Below are 25,059 nucleotides of genomic sequence, written 5' to 3'. Positions count from 1 at the left end.
CCAGTGCATCTTTTTGCCTTCTATTTATAAGACTCAGAAAGCAGCATGCACAGCTGGATTACCATCCACTTCTTTTACCACCTGCTGCCATTTAGCTTTTCAGCCCCTAAACAACCCGCATGGCCTGAAGCTGCCCAGTGGAAGGATTTAGTGGGATGGGCTGTGTTTACACAGACAAGGAGGTACTAACAGCCCACTGATCAACAGGCACAGTAATTTCTGTGGTCACTATTTGCACAGCTGTAACAACAAAGGAAAATGCTATCATTTGATAGGTAATGTTTATTTCTCAAACACTGAGGTATGGTTTACGAATCCCGTCCCTTTTATAAATGCCACGATATATGAATTGTACCTAACTGCGATCCTGATAGCTGTACACTAACAAACTAATTTAACTACTAAACAACTAATCTCACTAGTTTGTTTGGAGGTGATATCAGGAAAAAAATACCAACAATTAATAGATTTTCTACTTGTTTCTGGGGTTCAAGGTATGTCTTGACAAGTTGTAAGGTTTGGATTTGAAGTTCTTCAGAGTCAGCCATTTGAAATGTGCATCCACACAGCCAAGTGGCTGTTGTTTAAACAAAGTGGCACTGTGAGGTCTCTAGACAGGTTCTGCCTTGATTGCTTTGGAGCTGAGGTTTACTAACACCGTTGGGGAAAGAAATTGTCCTTGCCACTTGAACTACAGGCCATGAGACAAGTTTCCAGGCTGCAATATAGCATACACAAGTTCTTTCACAAAGAAATGTACATGAACAATGAATGAATCTGCTAATAAAATACAGTTCAGAAAAGTTAGGAATAATTTATCCCATCAATATTGGCATTTTGTTAATCAAACATGCTGTGCCACAAACCTTTTTCCATGTAATAAATTTTAATTCACAAGGCCATGGCAGCAATCCTAATGAAGATTAATTACTGCAGTCCCTTCCATAACACCCAGTGCAGCTTCTTTCTTAATTGTTGTCAGAATGCTACAGCACATAGAAATGGTAATGAAAATATATTACGTTGTGTTATTTCCTGAATCTGGACAGGCTGGAGAGATGGGCTGTGGCCAGCTGAATGAGGTTTAACAAGGCAAAGTGCTGGGTCCTGCACTTGGGCCACAAAAACCCCATGAAACGCTACAGGCTTGGGAATGTTTTGCTGGAAAGCTGCCTGAAGGGAAAGCATTTGGGAGTGTTGGTCAACAGTTGCCTGAATATGAGCCAGCAGTGTGCCCAGGTGGCCAAGAAGGTCAATGGCGTCCTGGCTTGTACCAGAAGTGATTGTCCCCTTGTACTCAGCACTGGTGAGGCCACACCTCAAATGCTGTGTTCACTGTTGAGCCTCTCACTGCAACAGAGATGCTGAGGTGCTGGAGCATGTCCAGAGATGGGCAACAAAACTGGTGAAGGGTCTGGAGAACAAGTATGACGAGGAGCAGCTGAGGGAACTGGGGGTGACTGGTGTAGAGAAAATGAGGCAGAGGGGAGATATGATCACTCTCTAGTACTACTTGAAAAGAGATGGAAGTCAGTCTCTTCTCCCAAGTCACAAGTGACAGAATGATAGCAAATGGCCTCAAGTTGCACCACGGGAAGTTTAGATTAGTTATTAGGAAAAAAAAAATACTGAAAGGATTGCCAAGCATTGGAACAGGCTGCCCAGGGAAGCAGTGGAGTCATCATCCCTGAAGGTATTGAAAAGATGTGTAGATGTGGCTTTGTGTGACCACTATCATCTTCCAATTGTTGATAGTTAATTTATGAAGTCTGGAGTTTCAGAAAATATCCCATTTCTCCTCCATTCACACAAACACTTGCTGATGACGTACTACATTATTTTCTTTTTCCTTCCCCTCACCTCCCCCACCCCAGGTAATTTCTGTATCTGACAAGTTTACAGGAACCGTTACTGGAAGGATCTAGCCTGACTTGTAGAGCATAGAGTATGAAATTCACTTGAAAATTCTACCATCAGGTCCATTTCATATGGTGAGTTAAACTAGACTTTCATGGCATAAGAATATCACCTCTCTATCAACAGCAATGCCTCAATGTCCAACTATGCAGCTAAAGAGCATAATCAAGCCATTAAACAGATACCTTTTATGCTGTCTTACAGTGCTTTTAAGTTCTGGCCTTCACAAAGTCATTGATCTGACCTGAATAAACCACTTTAGAAGGAGCATCATGACTTGCAGATGAATCATATCAAAATATAACGTAATGTCAACCAGATCAAGAATCACATAAAACTTAGCAGGTCAACATCAGCATGCCGATATAACAAGGTATAAGAAACTGTAATTTGCCCATAATTTTAATAAATAAAGTACACAACCAAAAAGCACTGACTGCTGACTGGTATCCCTGTCAGATAGTGACTCATCATAAAATCTCAAACAAAATATTTCAGAACTAAGACATTTCTCCATTCCCCTCATGTCCAAGACTTTTTCCACACTTCTCTAAGAGTTAATGTGATCAGTCACACTTATGAAAGATTTAAAGAAGGTAATGATGAGGTCAATCATAAATCTGCTCTTCCTCAACATTTTTAGTTAAAGAGGTTGAGGGATAAGAAATATCAGAAACTCAATTTGACTACAAAATGAATACTTAAGAAATCCAGCTGCTTTTCTTCCACCTTATTTGATGCACTTAAATTTGTCACCTCATTAACAATTTACACTGATAGCCTTAAATCAAATATGATGAATGTTGCTAGATATACAAAAATTAATCTCATATTACATGCTTGGAGTCATTAATTACTCTGCTTGTAGAGGTACGGCTGGAAGGGAATTTTATTCAAAGGGAAATTCAACTCCTAATTTGTATAGCTCCCACAAAATGCAGACAGAGAGGAAGGCAAGGTTAACAACGTTTCTGACTTCCTAAACCATGGGCAGATAGCCTGTTTTTAAAGACCGCTGAAAGAAGATACCCTAGTTCTCACATACTTGCTTTAACTTATCCATTTTAAAGATTGTTTTTCCCCTTAAAGCAAGCAGCAGCTACTGTAGCCCAACATGTTTCTATTTTCATACACTTTGAGCAAATTCTCTGAATTTTGCAAATATAAAACAGAACAGAGTTATGTTTTCTAATCTCAAAGTCTAATTTCACCATGTGCTACTCTGTTGATTTATTTTTGTTAATATCATTAGGTCAGTATTTCTCAGCCACAGGAGCAACTCATCATACAATTCAGTGACAGCTCTAAGAGAGGTGCATAAGGCATGAGTGTTGATTTAACATAAAGTTCTCCTTCCTGCTGGCAGCAAGATTTCTTGCCTGTTCTTGTATTTATTCTTCTTGATCTGACAGGTCCCCATCATCATCCCTCTTCCCTTCATGCACACATCTCCTCCCCTTCTTTCCTCCCTCATGCAAAATCAATACTATTTCTGTGTGGTCTTACAGTCATCAGAAGCATCTTCAGCTACCACTTTCCTTTACCCATAGGCTTATTGGCCATTCCATTTCTCTTGCTTTTCTTGATTTCTTGTTTTTCCAGCCCTAAATTAATTTCTATCACTGCATCTTCCTCCTCCTGTTGTTCCTCTGCTTTCACAAAAGTCTCCTAAGGGGTACTCAGAGCACCTCAAGAGATTTCAGATATACCTACACTGAGCCTCAAAGCTGACTTCAGAGCTAGAGGACAGACCACTACATTTTTCATCCACACAAAAGAAATTAATAGCCTTTAGCATAGATTTCTTTTCAGCACCTACATCACAAACAAACTTAAATACTAAGTCCCAGAAGCAAGTGAATGACTGTAAAATCAGTTCCTAACATCTCAACAAAACAGTTTCCAAAAACACATGAATTTTTATAAATGAACATTAAAGATGTGTAGATACCTGAAGCTGTCTTCGCTTTCTGAATCCTGGTCTTCATCAGAATCTTTGTATTTATCAGGATCTGGAAGAGTACTTGGATCAAACTCTTCCTCACTTCCACTGTGAGCAAGAAAGGCCACTGTTTCCTCTTCAGCCTGCCAAGTGAAAATGGAGAGTTATGAGACAAGAAAACTTGTCACAATCTCATTAATAGGGATGTCATAACAAAAACCATTGCCCTCAATCGCAGTCAAAAGCCATCACCATGAGAACAGAATAATTTCTGTCATCATCAATGGACTCCTCCAAGGCTGTTTGTTAAAGGCTGAAGATACTTTATGCAAAAAAGGAGGCACAGGGATTTATGTTCAAATTTTCCCTTCCCAATACTGTTGTCTCAAGTCCACCGAATCTAAGAGAGATTTGGGCAGCAACTAATCAGTAGCCATCTGAGAGTATGTGTTTAAGTAACATGAAGCTTTACTGTCTCTCAGAAGCACACTAGCAAAGAGATACTAGCCTGTGGACACATTAATCACTGCTGTAAGGTGTCTTTCATGAAACATTTTTGATTTAAAACTCATCCGGGTGTCCTTGCAGTTAAAAACCAACATTCTGTTAAAGCTGAATTAATTGCTCTAAGAGAGTTTCAGTCATTCACCACAAGTCATCCATGTTCTTCAAACTTCCTCCCAGACACCCTCGTCCCTGCTCTCTGGGGCTCAGCTTCCCTTCGTCCCTGTAGCATGTCTCAGGACAGACTGCTGGTGTTGGCAAGTTTCTCCAGAGTATAGGAATGTCTCACTAACTCCTTAGGAAAGAGGGTACAGATGATATTACTCCATGAAAGTTTTGGATAATATAATAAAAGTGACTGATTGCTTTTGCAGATATGGGTTCTGTTCCACGCAGTCTTGAACATGAAGCACCACGTTTGTAAATTTTTGTTAACTGGCATGAAGAAAACAGATGGACTGGTTGACATATGCAATTGTATATGCACACAAAAATGCAAACAAAAAGCTTACAGGCATTTCTAAGCCAACGTGAAAGCTACATCCATGCATATTTATGCTGAAAAGCAAAAACAAATGCAAAGAAATTGTAGTTAAAGATTCCACTATCTTTTGTTTATATATCTCATCAACATGCACAAGGCTGTTTCCAAAACAGTACTCATTTAAATGATCCTTCATTCTACAAATAACTTCACATCATTAAATATTTAAGTTTGTTTTTGTTCTGATTTTTCTCCATATTTATCACTAAGTTTTAAAAGAACCCTGTCCTTATGTGCACACACCTTACTACAGTGAAAATAAATTAAATAAACACAAAAAAACCCAATCAACCAAACAAAAACCCTATGAAAGGTCCCTTCTATATCTCCATATAGAGAATGTGAAAGGAAATCAGTTGGTAAAGGGTAAGATTAGTCACCACTGCAGGAGTCACTTATTGCTTGTCCAGTGCACTGAAACCAAGCAGAGGAAAGAGATAAAAGCCAGATTTGCAAAGAGAAGGCAGAAGAAAAGTATACTAAACATACATCATTAATGTTTACAAATATGTAAAGGGCAGGTGTCAGGAGGATGGAGCCAGGCTGTTCTCAGTGATACCCAATGATAGGAGAAGGGGCAATGGGTATAAGCTGGAACAAAGAAACATAAGGAATAACTTCTTCACTGTGGGGATGATGGGCAAGGGGTAATGGGATGAAGCTGGAACACAAAAAGTTCCATTTAAATATAAGAAAAAACTATTTCCCTGTTCAGGTGAGGGAGCCCTGGCACAGGCTGCCCGGAGGGGTTGTGGAGTCTCCTTCCTTGGAGGTCTTCAAGACCCGCCTGGACACGTTCCTATGCGACCTGATCTAGGTGAACCTGCTTCTGCAGGGGGGTTGGACTAGATGATCTCTAAAGGTCCCTTCCAACCCCTACCATTCTATGATTCTATGATGGAGCACTGGAACAGGCTGCCCAGATGGGTTGTGGAGTCTCCTCTGGAGATATTCAAAACCCATCTGGACATATTCCTGTGTGATGTACTCTAGGAGGTCCTGCTCTGGCAGGGGATTTGGACTAGATGACCTTTTGAGGTCCACTCTAGCCCTCGTTCTTGGATATTTTGAAATTGTAACTGTATTGAAAGGTAATTGTATAGCTGGGTATATAAAATCACTTAAAGCAACTGAAAAATGTGATGATTACTTGGAACTTCAGGTGCTACTTCACAATAAAGTTGGGTTTGGTTTTGTGGGGTTTTTAAGGGTTTTTTTTAATTACAAAAATATCTTCTATCTCATCTCTTAGTACAATATTAGAGAGCACTACTGTCTCAACAGAAAACTATTTTGAGTCAGATTTTTGAAAAACATTCTGTATCAAATTACAATTTATTTCCATTTCTTTAAACAGGAAAGATTTTTTACTTGTCCCTCCCATTGAATCCATTCTTTCAACACAACTCATGCATACCAATTATGTATTAAAAAAAAGTAGTATTCAAAGATGTCATAGGGAAAAAAAGTATTTTTAATAGATATGTGTGACACTGCAACAGAGTTCTGTAATATTAACATTTATTGGCTGTCATTTTTAAAGACTTGGGCTGTTCATTCATATTCTGAGTTATGTCAGTAAATTTCAAGACTGTTTCCTAAGTTTTGTCATTTATATGCACACATATAAGACAATTACACATACATAGATGAAACCTTTGCTTTCACTGCACATGCATGTTTGTTTTTTGCAGCAGAAAATTTGCAGAGATGTGTTCAAGGTAATGCTTACTATAGCAAAAGAAATAATTGGTAAAGATGTCCCTTATTCATCAGGAATCATGAGGTCACATTTCTTAAATGTATCACTGATTAAACATTCATTAAAAGACCTGAAACTGTTAAAAACTTCTACATGAATATTTATCATCCACAGCTGAACAACAGAAACTTCTCATTTTTCACCTCTTGCTTCAAATTCAAATTAGCCAGTCAGGAAGAAGAAATCTCATGATTTAACTTCATATTGCTCACCAGAAGAGCTGTAGAAAAACTGTAAAATCATAGTTCAAGGTAAGACTAGTAAAAGTTCTTCAGATACAAATCAGATACAATTTACAGACTGAGGCTTAGATCCTTCCTAAGGCAATCGCTATCAAAGAAGAGGATCGGGGACTGGAACACCTTTCATATGAGGAAAAGCTGCGGGAACTGGGGCTGTTTAGTCTGGAGAAGAGGAGACTGAGAGGGGATCTTATTAACGTTTACAAATACCTAAAGGGTGAGTGTCAGGAGATTGGGACATCCCTTTTTTCTATTATAGCTAGCAACAGGACAAGGGTTAATGGGATGAAGCTGGAACACAAAAAGTTCCACTTAAACATAAAACTATTTCACTGTGAGGGTGAGGGAGTCCTGGCACAGGCTGCCCAGAGGGGTTGTTGGAGATCTTCAAGACCCACCTGGATGTGTTCCTATGCAACCTGATCTAGGTGAACCTGCTTCTGCAGGGGGGTTGGACTAGATGATTCCTACCATTCTATGATTCTATACAAAGAACAGATTTTGACTACCTGTACTTTATGTCTAAGGTTAGCAACAATATGCTTTGGGCTATGCATTTATTACAAAGTTCAATTGTGGATGGAAACCCATTCAGATATCAGATCAGGCCAGTCAGGAGAACAGGATTCAGTGACAATTACCTTGCTATTTTCATTCACAGAATCTCAAGGGCTGGAGGGGACCTTGGAAGATCATCCAGTCCAACTCCCCTGCCAGAGCAGGCCATCTAGAGTAGGTCACACGGGAACTCATCCAGGTGGGTCTTGAATGTCATTCTGCTCAGGGGTGACAAGTTCTCTCTTCTTTCATACCATATTGGACCATGTATTTTGCAATCCAGTTCCACAGAAACAGTACAAAGACCTTTAACTATGAACTCAACATTCTAGATAATTTCAGCAAAATTTATGAGCTGGCGGTTTTGGAAACTTTGTCGCCTTCAACCTTCCACACTGTACCAAGTCAATAACAATCACACTCTACCATCTCACCATGGTCATTTTGAAAACACACACCAGATGAGGCAAAGAGGACAGATTCCTCCAGAGCTTTTGCCTTACTTCTTGACAGAATTCCTGACTCAACTTTCAGTTTTAAAACAAGGACATTAATGACAACTTTGCCTCTTTGTAAAGAGGGTTGATGGTTGGTTGAGCCCGGATAAACATGTTAGACAGGATATGAGAAGCTTAAAATACAGACATTTATGTACATTTTTATGAAAACAGACACTCAAGGGACTCGAATGTTCAAAACAGCAGAATGATGTCTCATTCCTACCGAGTATTAGGCACTCTGGTGAAAATGACTTATTACCACCAGACAAAAAGGGAGAATGGAGAAAATATACAATAAAAATCTGTACACACACATCCACACAAAAAGTATTTTCCAAGATTTAATTTCTAGAACATATATTTATTATGGTATTGAATTTATCTCTAACTTAATAGTGGACATGTTTTTATCTAAATAAATTGTGTGGACTTGCAATTTTTAAGTTCAATCCTTCAAGCAATATATCAGTTCCTAGCAACCAGGTTGAGGCATGAGAAATAATTTTTCTGGTACTATCAGTTCTGTCCAAAGTAATTTATAAAGCACAGTGGGGGAGTACTTTTCATCATCTGAAACCAAAACCTTTAAGGTTTGTTTAAAAGTTGATTAGACTTGATTTGAGTCCATCACCAGTCATACATTATCCAGTTTCTTTTGAGCTATACCACCCTTTAGCTTTTGCTAACAATACAGCCTCTCCTAAGTGGTGTTTGTGATTTTCATGCTAAGAAAAGATAAGCTTTGAATACTGCTAGCAGGTTACCCTACACAAGTACAGAACTTTTAAAACTTTATCATATTATGGCTCATATAAAAGGATATTTAAAAATATAATCCCTTTCATGATATGACAGCATTCAAATTTTCCAAGTTTTCTTCTTTTTGACAATTATTTTTCAGATAAAAATGGAAGTTGTTTGTGCATCATGTCTATGACAGAACATATTCACAGAGAGGCTCTGTAACATTTCCTTTAAAACATCTTAGTCTGGATTCACCTGATCGTCTCAGTTAGGGGTTTTTTTTCACAGCCTGTACCCACAACCCACAACAGTGTGTCCCCAGTTGATGCATGGTTGCTCTGATATTTCATCATCTACATTGCCCCAAAGGAATATAGCTATTCTGGCAGTTCACAAATAGAAATACAGCCTTTGATGTAGCTGGGGTGTTTGATCCAATAGTTGCTTTGAAGATCAAGACCAAAGCCTTAGACGAGACTGCAAACTGACTGGCAGCCAGTGGAGCGAACCAAGTGCTGATCTGACATAGAAAGAACTGCCTAAGCCATGCCAAAATTGGATAACCACACTCCATACCACTTCACACTCATCAATAGCCTTCAAATTCAAACACAGAAAGCAGCATCTCCACTGAGGGAAGGATCTTGCAAGCTAAGAGGGGAAAAGTCACTTTTTCATCACATTTCTAAGGTGTGCAATGGTGTCTGAGGTTAACCTTCATGAACTGTGACTAAGTCATGCAAGCTCTCGTCTCATTGTCTACCCTTTGTTATTTGCATCAACACTGAACACTAATTCTAATAGGTGACATACATGTTCATTCTACACTCAGCTTTACCACTCCTCTTAAGCTTGTTTCTTCTTATGGATAAGTAGCAAGTGATATACAAAAGGGCAGGAAGAGCAGAGAACAGGTTATTGTTACAGGACTTTCTGTTCTCTCTATCTGAAACACAGAGATGCACTCAAGGCACACCACAGAAAGGTGATCATGTGGACACACACAGGGTCAACTGTTTCAGAGGAGTAAGCCAAGTTCCATGGGTCTGGCCAGAAGCACTGGTAATCAAAAATTGGAGAAACCAAGGCTGCAGGTTAGTCAAATGGACACACTCTTTACATCATTTACAAATAACTGATCTTCAGGCTCTGGGAGGAGTTAGCCATTGCTCCTGGGTTTCATACCACTTTATAGAATAAGAGTATCATCCTTGGTTTTCATTAGAAGAGACAGATAACTCTTTGCTTCATTTTCAAAACATTCACCCTTCTCAAACACTAGCAGTCACACCAAGGTTCAGTTTCATCCAGTCATTCTTTACTTCTTTCAAGCAATCTGACATCTTAAATAATAGAATTAGCCTAGTTTAGCCCACTGAATCTTTTCTTTTACCAGCAGTCACATACAATGTACATGAAAATATTTACATTCTACGATCAGTTAATGGACAAGCCTGTGTTCTAAAACAGTTTACACCGATGCACAAACACCGACATTCATATCTTTGCTAAGTAACTACAGAAAAGCAACTTCTGCCACAAGTACACAAGTATTAAAAACACAAAAATCTCAGAAATTTCCAAACATTCACTTCTGGCTCTTTATATATTAACAAAGTTGCTGTTGTTTTCATAGTAGTAAGTCTATGTTTTAACTGTAGACATGATCTCTGCAAAGTACTCATAATCCATGTCAGAACTAATAGCAACATAATAAATGCATACAGAGAAAGACAATATAATTTGGTAAACTTACACTTAAAAACTCATCTATCTCAAATTTAAATGCTGAGACCTTCTAAATTCAATCAAACACTTTTCTTTAATGTATTTGCATTTTAATTATAGTGGTTACGTCTCACAACTAGACCCTGTGCTTTTATTTTCTTTTTAAGACCTATGTGGAATACCTATCATAAAGACAAGATTCTTCAAGTTGTTACTAGCCACCATTATCAATATGATTTAAGAAAAGAGTGGACTAATATAATTCTGGTGGGAAAGGTCAGGATGAAACAACTATACTGTTAATTTGAATATAATTCCTGTTACAGATTTGAAAATACAACTTAAAAGAAACAAAGTTACTAGCTAGTTAGCACCAGAAGCAAAATACACACTGGAATAGATGAAGTTTTGTCAAGCAGAAGGGTTTATCTTATTGCATATGATCTTGATTTTAGAGATTGCTTCTACACAGATTTCATAGGAATGCAAGTTCCAGTGTAATGAAATATGGACACAAGCACACAGTTTATTTGCCATAATAAATCGCATCTAGGATCTTTAGCAATAAACAAAGTCTCTTGCATTTGAGTTAAGAGAGTAGTAGCTTCATCTCTGGCAAAGTATAAAGGTTTCTGTACCTGTCATGCCAGCCGCTAGACAGAGACGCTACCATGCACACTAAATCCCAGTCTGAAACAAAAGTGATTTAAAGCATTTAATAATGCAAAGGATTCAAACCAGAAAAGTCTAAACAGTTTTTATTTTGAAATCTTTCTAACGCTAGGTTGTCAGAGACCATTTTGCTTGCAAGTGAGCAAGTAGTACATGGAGAAAAAAAAAGTTTTATTCGCTGTGCCTTATAAAAATAAATGAGTGAAAAATCTGGTAGAATTACATGCCAACTGATATGTCCAAAAGTCTAAAGACTTCTCAGTGGAGAACACTGTTTTTAAACTTATATTCTCTACATGTAATCCTTGGACTCATTGTTTCTCTCAACTTCTAGGTTCACAGCAGTCATGGGGGTCAGCTCAAATACAGAATGTAATTCTCCAAAGTTATCTCTATGTTCAAACATTTCAACATATCAGTCTTCTCCAGGGAACCGTAGTGTACGTCCACAGAGACACAGCCTACACAAGAGAATTTTCTCTGCATCACTTTCTGGCACTTGTGAACACGCCTGAAGCAACTGCAACCTCTGCTTTGATGCAGCAGAGTTGTCCACCACCACTGCTACTCCCAGTGGAGACTGGGAGCGGGAACTACTCACTGCTTACTGACATGTATTTTTCAAAACTGAATAGATCAACAGCAGCACTGACATGGAGTAATCAGAAGGAAAACCTCAGAAGTCACGTAGTCATGTAAACTGGTTAGTTCTGCCCTTTTTCTTGAAACAACCTATTTGTATGCAGTACATAGGAAACAGTAATATTGTCATTAAGTGCTTGTCCTATAAAAAGACTTTTATGTTTTCACTGTGCTGCTCAAGTCATGTACTCTAAATGCTTTTATATGTAAAAGTGCACATTTACAGGAAGAAAAACATGAATCAAATTAATTCCTTGAGGTGAAAGTTATTTTAACTGCTACTAGTTATTCTACATAGAGAACCAAGGAAAAGAAACTGAGAAGTAACATTGCTGCCCACAGCACTGATTGAACTGCTTGCTGTGAGAACAAGACCTTGTTTCCTGATCCTTTCTTCAGGGTCCATTTAGCAGCAGCAATAGATTAACATTTATTCAAATACGCAAACAAGAGAGCAGTAAGTCAGAAAACACCTAACTGATGCTGCACTGCAGGGGGATCTCATTAATATTTACAAATACCTAAATAGTGGATGTCAGGAGGTTGGGACATCCCCTTTTTCTATGGTATCTAGCAACAGGACAAGAGGTAATGGGATGAAGTTGGAACACAAAAAGTTCCACTTAAATGTAAGAAAAAAACTATTTCACTGTTCAGGTGAGGGAGCCCTGGCACAGGCTGCCCAGGGAGGGTGTGGAGTCTCCTTCCTTGGAGGTCTTCAGGACTCGCCTGGACTTGTTCCTGTGTGACCTGATCTAGGTGAACCTGCTTCTGCAGGGGAGTTGGACTAGACGATCTCTAAAGGTCCCTTCCAACCCCTACAATTCTATGATTATATGAGAACTAAGTTCTCGATAGCAATTGAGAGATGAGAGGCTGTGAAACGTGCTGAAACCAGTGCAGACACATGAAGAGAGGTAACTTTGCAGCCGCACTTTACTTAGGAATGGAAAGAATAATTTGCTTAGAGTCAGTGTTACTCATGGAATTGAGATAAAATGTAGTATCATGTGTGCAATAGGGTTGGGGAATGGTAGTACAGGAAAAATCTACCTAGAGATTCTCTTCAGGAAAAAATGAGCACATAATTTATCATATGTGAAAATGAAAGGACAAAATGAGGATTATGAAGGCTTTAGAGAAGCATCAGAAAGTGACCACTGCAATACTAAGGCACAGGCTAAAGTGAGAGATAGTGATGATATCCACAGTGAATGTGAAAGAAGACAACAAAGACGACTGATTTTTTTTCTTCAGAATTGCCTAATCCATGAAATGTCAGCTTTTAATTTGGACAGAAATGTAAAGCTGAAGTAGAGAAACTGAGATAAGAATCATTATTACAGGTATCTACTTATATTCGTGAATAGAATTTCTCCACAGAAACAAGAAGGAAAAAAGCTACAGGTAGAGCTCTGTAAAATATTATCATAGAAGGAGACTGAAGACTATGAGATTCTTGAAATTATGTAGTAGAACTGCTGGAGAAGACACCAGAACAGGGAGTGGTCATATCTGCCACCCCCCTAAAAACTGGAGCACATATGGAAAGGCCAAGTGAACAAACAAATGAAAGGAAGACTCATTAACATCAAGGCTCTCAGAGAAGAGAAACTGTATAACAGGGAAATCAGAACATTGCAAAGAACAGGACGGACGATGTCTATTGAGTAGAACTGAAACATGTCTACATTGCAAACAAACAAAAGTTCATGAAGAAATGTGGCAGCTTGAAAATTATAAAAGGCAGTGTGCAAGTGGTAATAAAACATGAACAGGAAAGAACTGTAAGGCAAAAGTGAGAAGGCCAAAGAGAGGAAGACTATCAAGAGAAGATGTGATGGAGATGACAGAGTGATAACAACGGGAACCATGATGGGTAAAAGCACTGACAAGCTATCTTAAAAATGGGAAAGAGTAAGAAAACGGGAAGAGTGAGAAGGCATGAGAATGGTACTGGAGCTGATTGAGGAGGCAGAAAAACAGCCAATAGGGAGAAGAGCTTGCAACAAGTATAGAGGAATTAAATCAACAACAGCAAACAGAGCTAGGGAATACGTAGCTAAACACCTAGAGGCACCTCTTTATGTGGCAAGTGGCAAAGCCATGAATATTTTGTCAAAGAATATAGAAGCTGTTAAAGAGTTTACATATGCTCAAAATGTAGGTTGGTAACAGCAATAATCTATCAAGGGATAGTAAGTACAGCAGTGCTGTGCCTTTGCCCCTGAAAGCCCCTGAACTGCAGACTTCTTCAGCCAGGGAGTGTAACAAGCTCACAGTTTGAAAACTACTCTGCACCTACTACTCTAGATTTTCTGGCATACCAACAAGAAAGAACTGCAGATCTGACACGGAAAAGGGAAGAAGGTCACCCTTATTTTAATATGTAGCCATTGATGGAAGCAATTTTTTTCCCCACTTCTATCTTTTCCCTGTTTTCTATCAGTCTTTTAGGGTTTCTCATACAAATATTGCAGTTTATGAAATGAATCTGGTGAAGAAGACTATCATCTCATTCACAACAGAATGTTTGAAACAATGCAGTGAGTGGAAAATTGAAAGCTGAGACCTCTATCAAAATCCTAAGCCTGTGCCTAATTATATTCATTAAATGTATCAGTGGTGATCATATGCAATGGTTCACTGAGGAATCCATACTCTTTGGGTTTTGTACCGCTGCCAAAATTTCCAGTGACTGAGTAGCAACTTTCAGCTTTAGTAAATTAAATACAAGTGGTATACAAATACTAGAAGATTTGGCATTCATCTGTAAGTATAATTAATATTTATTGATTTCTAACTGACTTGCTACTCCCCAAAAGTCCATATGTTGTAAATATTGAAGGCATTTAACCTAGGTAACTGCAATTTTCAGCTAAGGACATAGCAGGCCTTTCAGTTGTTCATTTGCTTGCCTGTTCATTTAAACCACATCTGAAAAAACTTTATACTGCATAAATAATGTATTATGTCCATAACAACAAGATACAGTACACTGTATGATTGATTACCTTGGCATTTACCTCTTTTGGGAATAGCTTTTGTGAAACATGGCTTTACTGGAGTCGCTGAAAATTACATTTTGGTAAAACTATCTGAACAATCAAACTTAGGAATGGCTAGAAATAATGTTATTAACATTGCACAGGCAGGTACAAACTTGAACATTTCATACTGTACCAAAACAATGCTACTTTATATCTGTTTCTTGAGAAATCACAGATAGCAAAGTTAGGGTGGATCAATTTATATCAGGTATTTGAACAAAAAATTATAATCCTGATTAAGATCAGTAAACTTTTAATTCACACAGTGTTTCACACAAGTAACCCACACTAATTCTGGTTTTATTCAGTACTCTGATAAATGGTTGTTTTACACTGGACTTCACATGACATTTGGTACTATTTTATGATAACTAGTTAAAAGTTCTAATTTTTCTTTTCCATGATGACATTAGTAAATGACAAAAGAGCCATCACTTATTTGCCAAGTAATCACTATTCATATTTCAATCATGGGTAGTGTCACAGAATCACAGAATCTTAAAGGTTGGAAAGGACCTTGAAAGATCATCCAGTCCAATCCCCCTGCCAGTGTAGGACTACCTAGTGCAAAGCTGACTCTTATTCCACATGAAATCAAAACAGATTTCAAATAGACTTTTAATAATTTTCTAAAATGCTAATTACCGATTCAAAGTTTAAGTAGAACTGTTTTAAATACAAGAGATACAGAATAAAAATTAAGATCATCCAAACAGGTGCTGTATGGTAAATTCAACATTTATAGAAGTATGTATTCTCTGTTGTTAACAAAATTTACTACTTCTGAGCATCTTATGAGATTTTGGTATGGCCAACTGTCTCAAACTAGAAGAGGACAGTAAGAATAAACAAAGATAACCGGTTCCCCAAATCCAAATACATTTTTTGACCTTTAATCGCAAATTGAATTTAACTTATCAAACACATCTAAAGAAAATATTTCAGAACCAGGAACGGATACAACTTATAATGAAAACAGAGTTAACTTTCCTAGTCAATGACTGTTCTCTAAATCACATCACTATCTGAAACTTTATCAGTAACTTTATTTCTTGAATAATTTTTTCTAATAATTGTTTTTCTAACAATTTTTTTCATACAACACTCCTTAAAAATGGTAGGTAAAATGAAGGTCTTAAGTTCTCAAAAACAAAAGAATCTATCTAACAAATTAAAATATATATTCAAATAACTGGTTTGGTCTTTACACTGAGCTGTTGATTTTTATTTGTCATGTTATTAATAATTATAAGATGGACTCATTTTCCCCCATTACTCTAAACACTTGCAATATACATATAAAATGTCAGGGAAAGGGAGAATAAGGACATATGTTAATTTCTTTGATTTAAAAGGAATCATAGCATGCTTAGAAAACTGCCAGGAATAGTAATTTTAGTGTAACTTTCCTGTTCATTATGAACTCCGGTGCAAACAGCTCATTTACTCTACTGACTTTTTGGCATTACACAATCTGCTTGCAGTTATGATTTGCCATACGTTAGTAAACAGTGGAAGCAGAAATAGTAAAAAACTGAAAACAGGATCTGCTGTCTTGAGTGTGGACATATTGCCAGTTCTCATTAATTTATTGGCCACAACTGATGTAAGAGTGTAAACTTTTATTAAACCAATAAGACCACCAACAGCAACAGAATTTAATACAGCTCCATGACATGCCTTCTCCATAGGTCACATTGATGAAAAGCACTGTCTTCACTACAGGTAAAAATAAATACAGCATAGAAAATGTAAGCCTGATACTATGTAATATTCATGAGTCTTATTCTGTAAATTTTAGGCTCTAACCCTGCATTACACCGTCAGCTGCCAGAATCTTTGTTTGTTCTAAATTAATAAAATTAATTCATTGCAGATTTCATATTTGCTATAAAGAGCTCAAAGACATGAACTTGCTGAACTGTTGCAACAATAACTTCTTGAGACTGACAGCACTTGGATGACTGTTTAATCTCGCTACCCTGATAATTTCAATGCCCACACACGAATACTGTTAAGTACTCTCTCACAGAGGAAAAAAAAAACAGTGAATGGCAGTGTTCAAAAACTCAAAAAACTGTCTCTCTTGTTGTCCTAGCTGCGACATCTTCAATCCTGACACAGAAGCCTCTCTGATGCACATTGCAGGGCAACTGTGACAATAGAAAGCAAAGACTTCAGAAACACGCCAACTATTGTACAGCTCAACAGTCTGTGTACAGGTCTGAAGAATGCTTTTTTGGCCTGCTGAAAAGTGAGACACACAGCTATTGCTTGTCTTCCTCAAGGAGAAAAAGATGCTGTAAGCCTACTTTCTGAATGGATCTCCTCATGTATGGGAAGAAATGTAACAACTGGAGAAAGAGAGACAAGACAAGCAAAGTGCGTGAGCAAAGCATGGAAGAAGAAAATTGCCACCAAGCAGACACTCTGCAAAGGTTTTGTCAGCCACTCACTTCGGCTGGGCTTCCCTGCTCAAGGCAGCACCGTCCACTCCCTCCAGTCTTTGTGGAGCACTGAAAGCCTTCACACAGCATAAAATACATAAAACTCAAATAAGGAAGGAAGCTCCACATTATTTGCCTTGACATTGAAAAAAAAAGTCAAATCACACAGTTAAATCTTGACAGCAGGTTTGGTTCCTGTGACACACACTTGAATTTGGAAACTGTGAGCAGACCTATGATCCAGATTACCACAAGGTTCTGGTGGTCTTGGCTATATCTCACTGTTGGAAAAGCAAACTCAAAGGCCCACACCCCTTGGTGTGCTGAGCTATGCACCTATGGCAAGCTACTGAAGCACACGCACCATTTACTGCATCTCTGAGGTCCCCGTGAGATTCCAACAACTATCTACACAATGTATCAGACTGTAGGATGACACATCAATACACAATTTTTGCTTCTGAGGCTAATCACTGCTTTTAAAAAAGCAAAACAAACCAAAAACCCAGCCAAACTCAGATTGATAGAAGTGTTTTACCACTGGCAGAAATAAGTGTTAAAAAATCTTTCCTAAACTGCTGAAGGGTCACACAGGATTTCCTGTGGCCATATTAGTATCTCCTAAAGACTCATCCTGAAGATTTAGTTGGGTCTGAGAACCTACAAAGCCATACAAGATCAATAACCAGTCACTGGTGTTTCTCATTTCCATCTTGGCCAAAATCCAAAGGCAGCGACTACAACAGATCTCATACATAAAAATTATGTTCAATTGTTACTTTCTCCAACTCCTGTCAAACAATGATTTAGATTTACATATGCAGATTCACATAAATCTTCAGTTCTTGACCTAATACTTAAAATTATAAGATGAAAACCAATAAATCAATCTTTTCCTTTCCTTAGAATTCTTTTTCATCTATTATGTTAAACAAAGACAAACAAATGAACTGTGACTTTGAAACAATGTAAAACATTATAATGATTTTAGAGCAATTTTTCTGCCTGAGATACGGTGGGCCCCAAGTGCCTGGTCCTCTTTATGTAAGTCACATATCTTTGCAAAGGGAACATTTTATCTTGAAAATAGTATTTTTGCTTTCTTCAGGACTGCTAGTCTTTTCAACTGATAGGTTTAGGATTTCAGCTTTATGGAGTCAGTAAAATTATTTCTGCCTCAATAGAGACTCCTGATTATAAAATCCAGTTGTGATTTGATTGCACCCACAAACCTATCTCCTCACACATGTAACTCAAATGGGTTACACTTCCTTTTTAAGTTCTTGCAGTTTCACAAAATTTTGAGGATAAAACTTAATGATCTATTGAAAATAAATCGTTTATTATATCACGTTGTACTTGGTATACCATATTAGCACAGAGAACATTTGCAAGAGGTATTGTTAAGTGAAAATCCTTGTTACATTATGCATGGCTTCCCAAAGTACTGAGTACATAATATCCATCATGAAATTCAGAATATAGAACTAAATTTAGAAAGAAGTACACTCAGACCTGCGATCAGCATTCTGACATCTCCAGTTATGAGTTTTAATTAAACTTGCTTTTTGTATTAAGTCTATTTTTATTAAATAGGCACAGAATCATGTTTTATACATTATGCATAACTAAAAAGAGATTAAAAAGTTATTTGTAAATGCCTTTTCTTAAAGGGACTTCATAATTCAAGTCAATGTTCCATAACTTCTCTTCATAGTTCTGATGAAGAGGTATTATTGCTGAACATGAGAGCCCTCTTTGAGGACTTCAGTCAACTTACTGGCAAGCCATTTAAGCACCCAAAACACTACTTCCTGTGACAACAGGCCGATAAATATTCCACTTGAACACAAAGTTCCACTTGAATATGAGGAAAAACTTCTTTACTGTGAGAGTGACAGAGCATTGTCACAGGCTGCCCAGACAGGTTGAGGAGTCTCCTCTGAAGGTTTTCAAAATCCTCCTGGACATGTTCCTGTACAACCTGATGTAGGTGGACCTGCTTTAGTAGGAGGCTGTACTAGACGATCTTTAGAGATCCATTCCAACCCTTACAATTGTGTGATTCTGTCAAATGTTGGGGGATACAGGGCATGGACTGTTTTTTTGTAAGGACATAAATTATTAAAAAATGAAAACAAATGCATTCTTCAACAACTCTGATGGATCAGGCTAAGTCTCAGATTTCACAATCCATGTCCTTTGGTACTGAGGATCTCACCACGAAGCAAACGAGGTCTCAGTGTCCCTGTGTGTTTTCACATGATATATGGTAGATGAAGCTCAGAAGGCTGAAATCCTCACTGCCAGAAACAGCTCCTTTCTCTCTGAAGCTGCATCTGCCAGAGTAGAGAGCAGAATTGCATGGCAGCTGCCCTGCAATCTATCAGTTTGCTGCCCTGTGTATGAAAGGCATATGGCCTTGGTTCTGGATTGTGGTGACATTCACTGCTGGTTCTGGTTTATTGTAGCTACCTCTACAGTGAATGCAGAGACTGACTGCCAAGAGAAAGGTAGCTCCCTTCCGGTCACAGGTGGGAGAAGCCCCTTCATAGCAGGCTAATCCTACCCATGGTCCCACATCTCCCCCACTGTGTTTTCTCTGACAAGCAGTTCACCTTGTATGGAGTCCTATCACTTAACCAGGGAATACCACATGCATGACTACCATGTAGCTCTGACTGAGCATTACACACTGTGTCAGATTGCATAGTCACACAAAAGAAGTGCTTCTATCTTAGCTATATAGGAGAAGCTGGATATGCCTGTTAAATCCAGCCTTGTGAGAGCACAAAAGACCACCCATCCAACAGAAAACAGCAGCAAATTTAGCAAGTGCTGTCCCTTTAAATATTCCACTCACAGAATTAATAGTTTCAAATGAGTCTCGAGCTCAAGTAAAAAATGAAACTAGAATAATAAGCTCACCAAATTACCAAAAACAAATAGTACTTTCCAAACAACAAAGGAAGCTCAACTTAAAGCAATTAGTATTTTGAGATTCATGAAACCTACAAGAGTGATGTATTGACAACAGGACACAGAAGAAGGGTGGTTTTGTAGTTAGATTTGGGTAGGGTTTTTTCATACCATTACAATGCATTTCTTCAAAGGTTACTCTTTCTACATTTGTCAAGAAGTAGTTTTTTATTAATAGCGCTTAGTACTATTGCATTCAACTTTTGACCTGGATAACTACCTTTTCAGAACAGTCCAAACTAAAATTCCTTGTTATCAGCACTTTTAGAGTTATAAATTCTACATCTCTTCCTCTTTGATAACAATAAAATGCACACACGTAGATTTACTGGCTAAACAGTATTAAGTAGAAGCTGAAAGTAACTCTCCCTTTGAAAAATAGCTTTATCGAAAGAATAGAAAGCTATTTTCCTGCTGGAGAGAAACCTATTCAGTATCCAAGAGAAGAAACTAACAACTTATCTGAGAAATTTCCAACTTATTTGAGCAACTTCAATACATTTCCTGAAACTTGGATAGCTAGAATGCAGTATCTGCTAAATTTTCAGTACTAATTCAGCACAAATTGTGTTTTAAACTGTCTTTTTTAAAACCTCTGAAGTAATCTGCACTACCTGAAAATTCTCATTTTACATGACTCTTTCCTTCTTGCTTTTCAGACCAGTAGGGAGCCAGATGTTGGGCATGGTCATGTACTGGCACAAAGAATATCCAACATTTCTTGTGTATATCAAGTTACATAAACAACCATCTTGCACAGATGACAGTTACAGACAAGCAAAATATACGGCACTTGTGTTACAAGTTTCTGAGAATTCAAGGTTTTTGTGCAGAAAATAACCTAAAAGATGAGTCTTTTCAAAGTATTTATTGACCTCATCATTCCTATAACAACCAGCACTGCACATGCTGATGAAATGCTGCATAAACAGCACAAACAAGAGTAGGCAAAATGCTTTAAAGATTTGTGCTGATACATTAAGAATTACCATCAAATAATTAGCATAATAAGAAATTCAAATATTTGAAAACTATATTGGTTCTAGCTTTGCTGTCTGTGGTTCACTGCTAAAATGTTGAATTCATTTCATCGTAGACATATAGTGTACTGCATCTGCAAGATCAATTAATTGAATTTTGCAAATGTGAAATATTTAGAATTTCAGTCTAGATTTTTCCTGAAGATAATTTTGGACCAGCAGTTTGTCAAATTTGTTCTTATTTTTTCTTATTTTTGTTCTTATTCCTGCTCATCTTTTCAATCTATTCAGTGATTTTGATATGGCTTGCATAATGCACGCTGCAGTCACTTTCATTTTGTTAAAGAACACTTATTTGGAAATGAAGATGCTCCAAATTATATTCCATAGCATTTGGAAAAAGTGAGAAATGAACAACAATAAACCTCCTGCATGCTAAATACAGCCACTGACTGCAAGACATACAAGAACTACTGTGCAACAATGTTCTTGCTGTTGCACCATTAACATCTTTGAATTTGAACAAATGTGGTTCATTAAGCTGAGGTGGGATAAAGACAAAACTGCAATGGAGATTTTCCAAAGTGCTCCACTTGCAGGTACCTCAGGTATCTTATTTATGAATTCTATTTTCTTTCCAGTATAGGTAGAATGGCAAGAACCCATGTATTGTATATGCTGTAATAGGTACAAAGGTCCCTGGTTTCCATCTAAAAGAGTTAAACAAACGGCCTAAACAGAATAATTCTACAGATCGATAAAACTGGCATTTTAGACAAAAAAAAAAAGAGTCATCAAAGCATCTATGTACAAAATGCAGTTGAGAGCAGTTCATTCTGGAACCTTTGCAACAGAACAGTGACTTGAGTGCAGCAGTAGTGTTATCCTTTGTGAATGCACCTTATTGTAATTTAAATATATATATATATGTACAATACAATTCATGAAAGGAAAATGATAAATTCACATTACAGAACTCATCTAGAGTACCTGAGATAGGCTGTGTTTCCAATCATTTGTTCCTTGAAAGCACATTGTACACACGAGACCCATCCCTTTTTGTTGTTCAAATGTTTGTGGTTGCATTCTGCCCTTACTAGGGAACAGCTGTGATTGAAGACTCAAAAAAAATTCTAAACCAGAAAGATATTTTACTTCAACTTAAGAAATCTTAACTCTTAAGTCAGCCACCATGGGATCTAGTCAACTATTACCTTGGTCAGGTAACATTAAGTAAAAGTTTCTCAGCTACGAAGTCCGCTGTGTCTCAGCGAAGAGAAAGCTGCAAGAATCAGTTGATGTATTACTTCATTTATAATGTTGCAATACTCTTAAGGAATGTGCTATAGAGCAGGTTTTTAATGAACTCCCCATTTAAAAAAAATAAATTTAAAACTGTTGCCAGCATGAAACTGTTTTAGTGCATTTATGATTAATGTAGCTGCCATAAGGACGTATGCAAAAAGAACCTGAATGTATTTGAAAACTATCCAGGACAACATTTGGATGACTGGAGGCTACAGCAACACCTCCAACAAAATACATTTGCATGAGGCCACTAGCTTTACAGTCATGTTTTCTCTTTATTTCCACAAAGTGCTACTCTGTAGACTTGATGATTTTGCATTCTTTTCAACTGGAGCTGAATTCAAACAGGCAAACTAACAACAACTGAAGAAACAAATATTTTCAGAGAGCTCAGGCTTTCAACAAGAAGTCACCTAACAACATGCATAATATCCAGGGAGGGAGAGAGGGAAGGAAGGGAGGGAGGGAGGGAGGGAGGGAGGAAGGAAGGAAGGAAGGAAGGAAGGAAGGAAGGAAGGAAGGAAGGAAGGAAGGAAGGAAGGAAGGAAGGAAGGAAGGGTGATGATTTTTATTTAAACTCTGATACCACCCAAAGAGTGACTATCACATCCTGAGCAAGAATATTTATAAACCATAACAAATATTTACCATAACAGGTGTGCCACTACACTAGGTCCTGTACTTAGGCAACAATAAGCCCATGCAACACTACAGGCTTTGGGTGGTGATCTACAGCCAGCAGTGTGGCCAGGTGGCCAGGGAGGCTAACAGCATCCTGGCTCGTACCAGGAATAGTGCAGCAGCAGGACCAGGGAAGTGATTGTCCCCCTGTACTTGGGGCTGCTGAGGCTGCACCTCAGCTGCTGTGTTCAGTTCTGGGCCCCTCAGTACAAGGACACTGAAGTGTTGGAGCATGTCCAGAAATGGGCAACAAAACTGGTGAAGGGTTGGGAGAACAAGTCTGATGAGCAGCTGAGGGAACTGAGGTTGTTCAATCTAGAGAAAAGGAGGCTGAGGGGAGACCTTACAGCTCTCTACAGCTACCTGAAAGGAGGTTGTATGTAGATGGAGGCTGATCTCTTCTTCCAGGCAACAAGCAATAGGACAAGAGGAAATGGCCTCAAAATGCACCAGGGGAGGTTTTGATTGGATATTAGGAAAAAATTCTTCACTGAAAGGGTTGTCAAACATTGGAACAGGCTGCCCAGGGAAGTGGTTCAGTTATCATCCCTGGAAGTATTTAAAAGACCTGCAGATGAGGTGCTGAGGGGCATGGTTTAGTGGTGGATGTGACAGTGCTTTGGACTTTATGATCTTAAAAGGTGTTCTCTAAGTTAAACAATTATTTGCAAAGTGTTTCAACACAGACAATACAACAGTATTTTACATATTGACATGTTTATATTTCCTTCTCATTTGCCATCAGTACATCTGGTTCAGTGCCTTCAGTGTCATCCAGCTCACTGAACCTCTTCCCAAAACAACTGCGCTTCAGTTAAGTTCAGACAGTGCAAATTTCCCCTACAAAATTTATTCTGGAAATAAAAAGTAGAGAAAAATACTACAACACAACCCTTAGACATCTTTACCGTTTGTTATTTAGAAACAATTCAATCGCTTGAAAACACTCTCTCAGATAGCACCAAAACTTCAAGTACTGCAGGAATGGAAGGGGCAGGCAATCACTGCAAAACAACCTTGCTGGCATATACTAAAACACTTCATAAAACTTTACAAGAGACACCTCAGATCCAGTATAAGTGGCAAATTCCACAAATATAAAATGCCTCGGGAAGATTTTTTCGTGGTTCCCATGAGAGCTAAGAATTTATAGAACATTTTCAGAGAATGCTGTGCCTGTAATTACAGAGAAAAACAAAAATAAACCCTCAGCCCTAACTATCCAGAGGAAAAACATGGAGTAAATAAAAAGATCTGGTGACTGGTTAAATTCTAAGCCCAAGAGCAAAATGCGCTCATGAGGTATCTAACAGATTTTAAACCATTCTCAGCAATACATTCTACCTTCAGCTTCCAGAAAAAGCAGAACATCACAAACAAATTTAACATGAAAATCTATCATTATTCTATTAAAGTATGTTCAACAAAACGGTAAACAAACAATTTGCTTTTAATTTTATCCCAAACTTAATGACCCAATCATAGAAGCCAAACCAATACATTCCATCATCATTCTTCTAAATCCTATCAGCAGTTTACTGACACAGTTTTTCATAGCCACACTAATCATTTGACCATGGAAATAGATGTCATTGATATTAATTATTTTAATTAGTTTTAAGAGCATTTTAACCTAATAAATCAACATTTTTGTTCAGTGATTGTTGCATTATTACTATTAGGCTACTCTAAAATGTTTTTTGTACAAGAAGAATGTGTAATATCAGCAGAGTTTTGATTTGGTAAAAACATAGCCTGATACTTTCCTAAACTAATACTCAATACCATCAGATACACAAAAAATGGAAAACTGTCTTCAGGTTTTCTCTTTAAAAATCCATTTAAAGAGCTTCCACAAA

The 25,059-nt window shown here is 37.8% G+C and overlaps 1 protein-coding gene across 1 annotated transcript in view; it reads right to left on the bottom strand.

The window, feature by feature from the left end:
• DDX10 (DEAD-box helicase 10) overlaps positions 1-25,059 on the bottom strand; it is a 172,810-nt gene that overhangs the window by 5,279 nt on the left and 142,472 nt on the right. Inside the window, exon 17 of the mRNA XM_062020406.1 lies at positions 3,869-4,002. Coding sequence (XP_061876390.1) covers positions 3,869-4,002 — 134 coding nt within the window. The remainder of the gene's footprint in view (positions 1-3,868; positions 4,003-25,059) is intronic.

This window comes from Colius striatus, chromosome 1 (assembly GCF_028858725.1).
Source record: "Colius striatus isolate bColStr4 chromosome 1, bColStr4.1.hap1, whole genome shotgun sequence".
Taxonomy (NCBI): Eukaryota; Metazoa; Chordata; class Aves; order Coliiformes; family Coliidae; genus Colius; species Colius striatus.
This window is presented reverse-complemented; position numbering and strand designations above follow the sequence as displayed.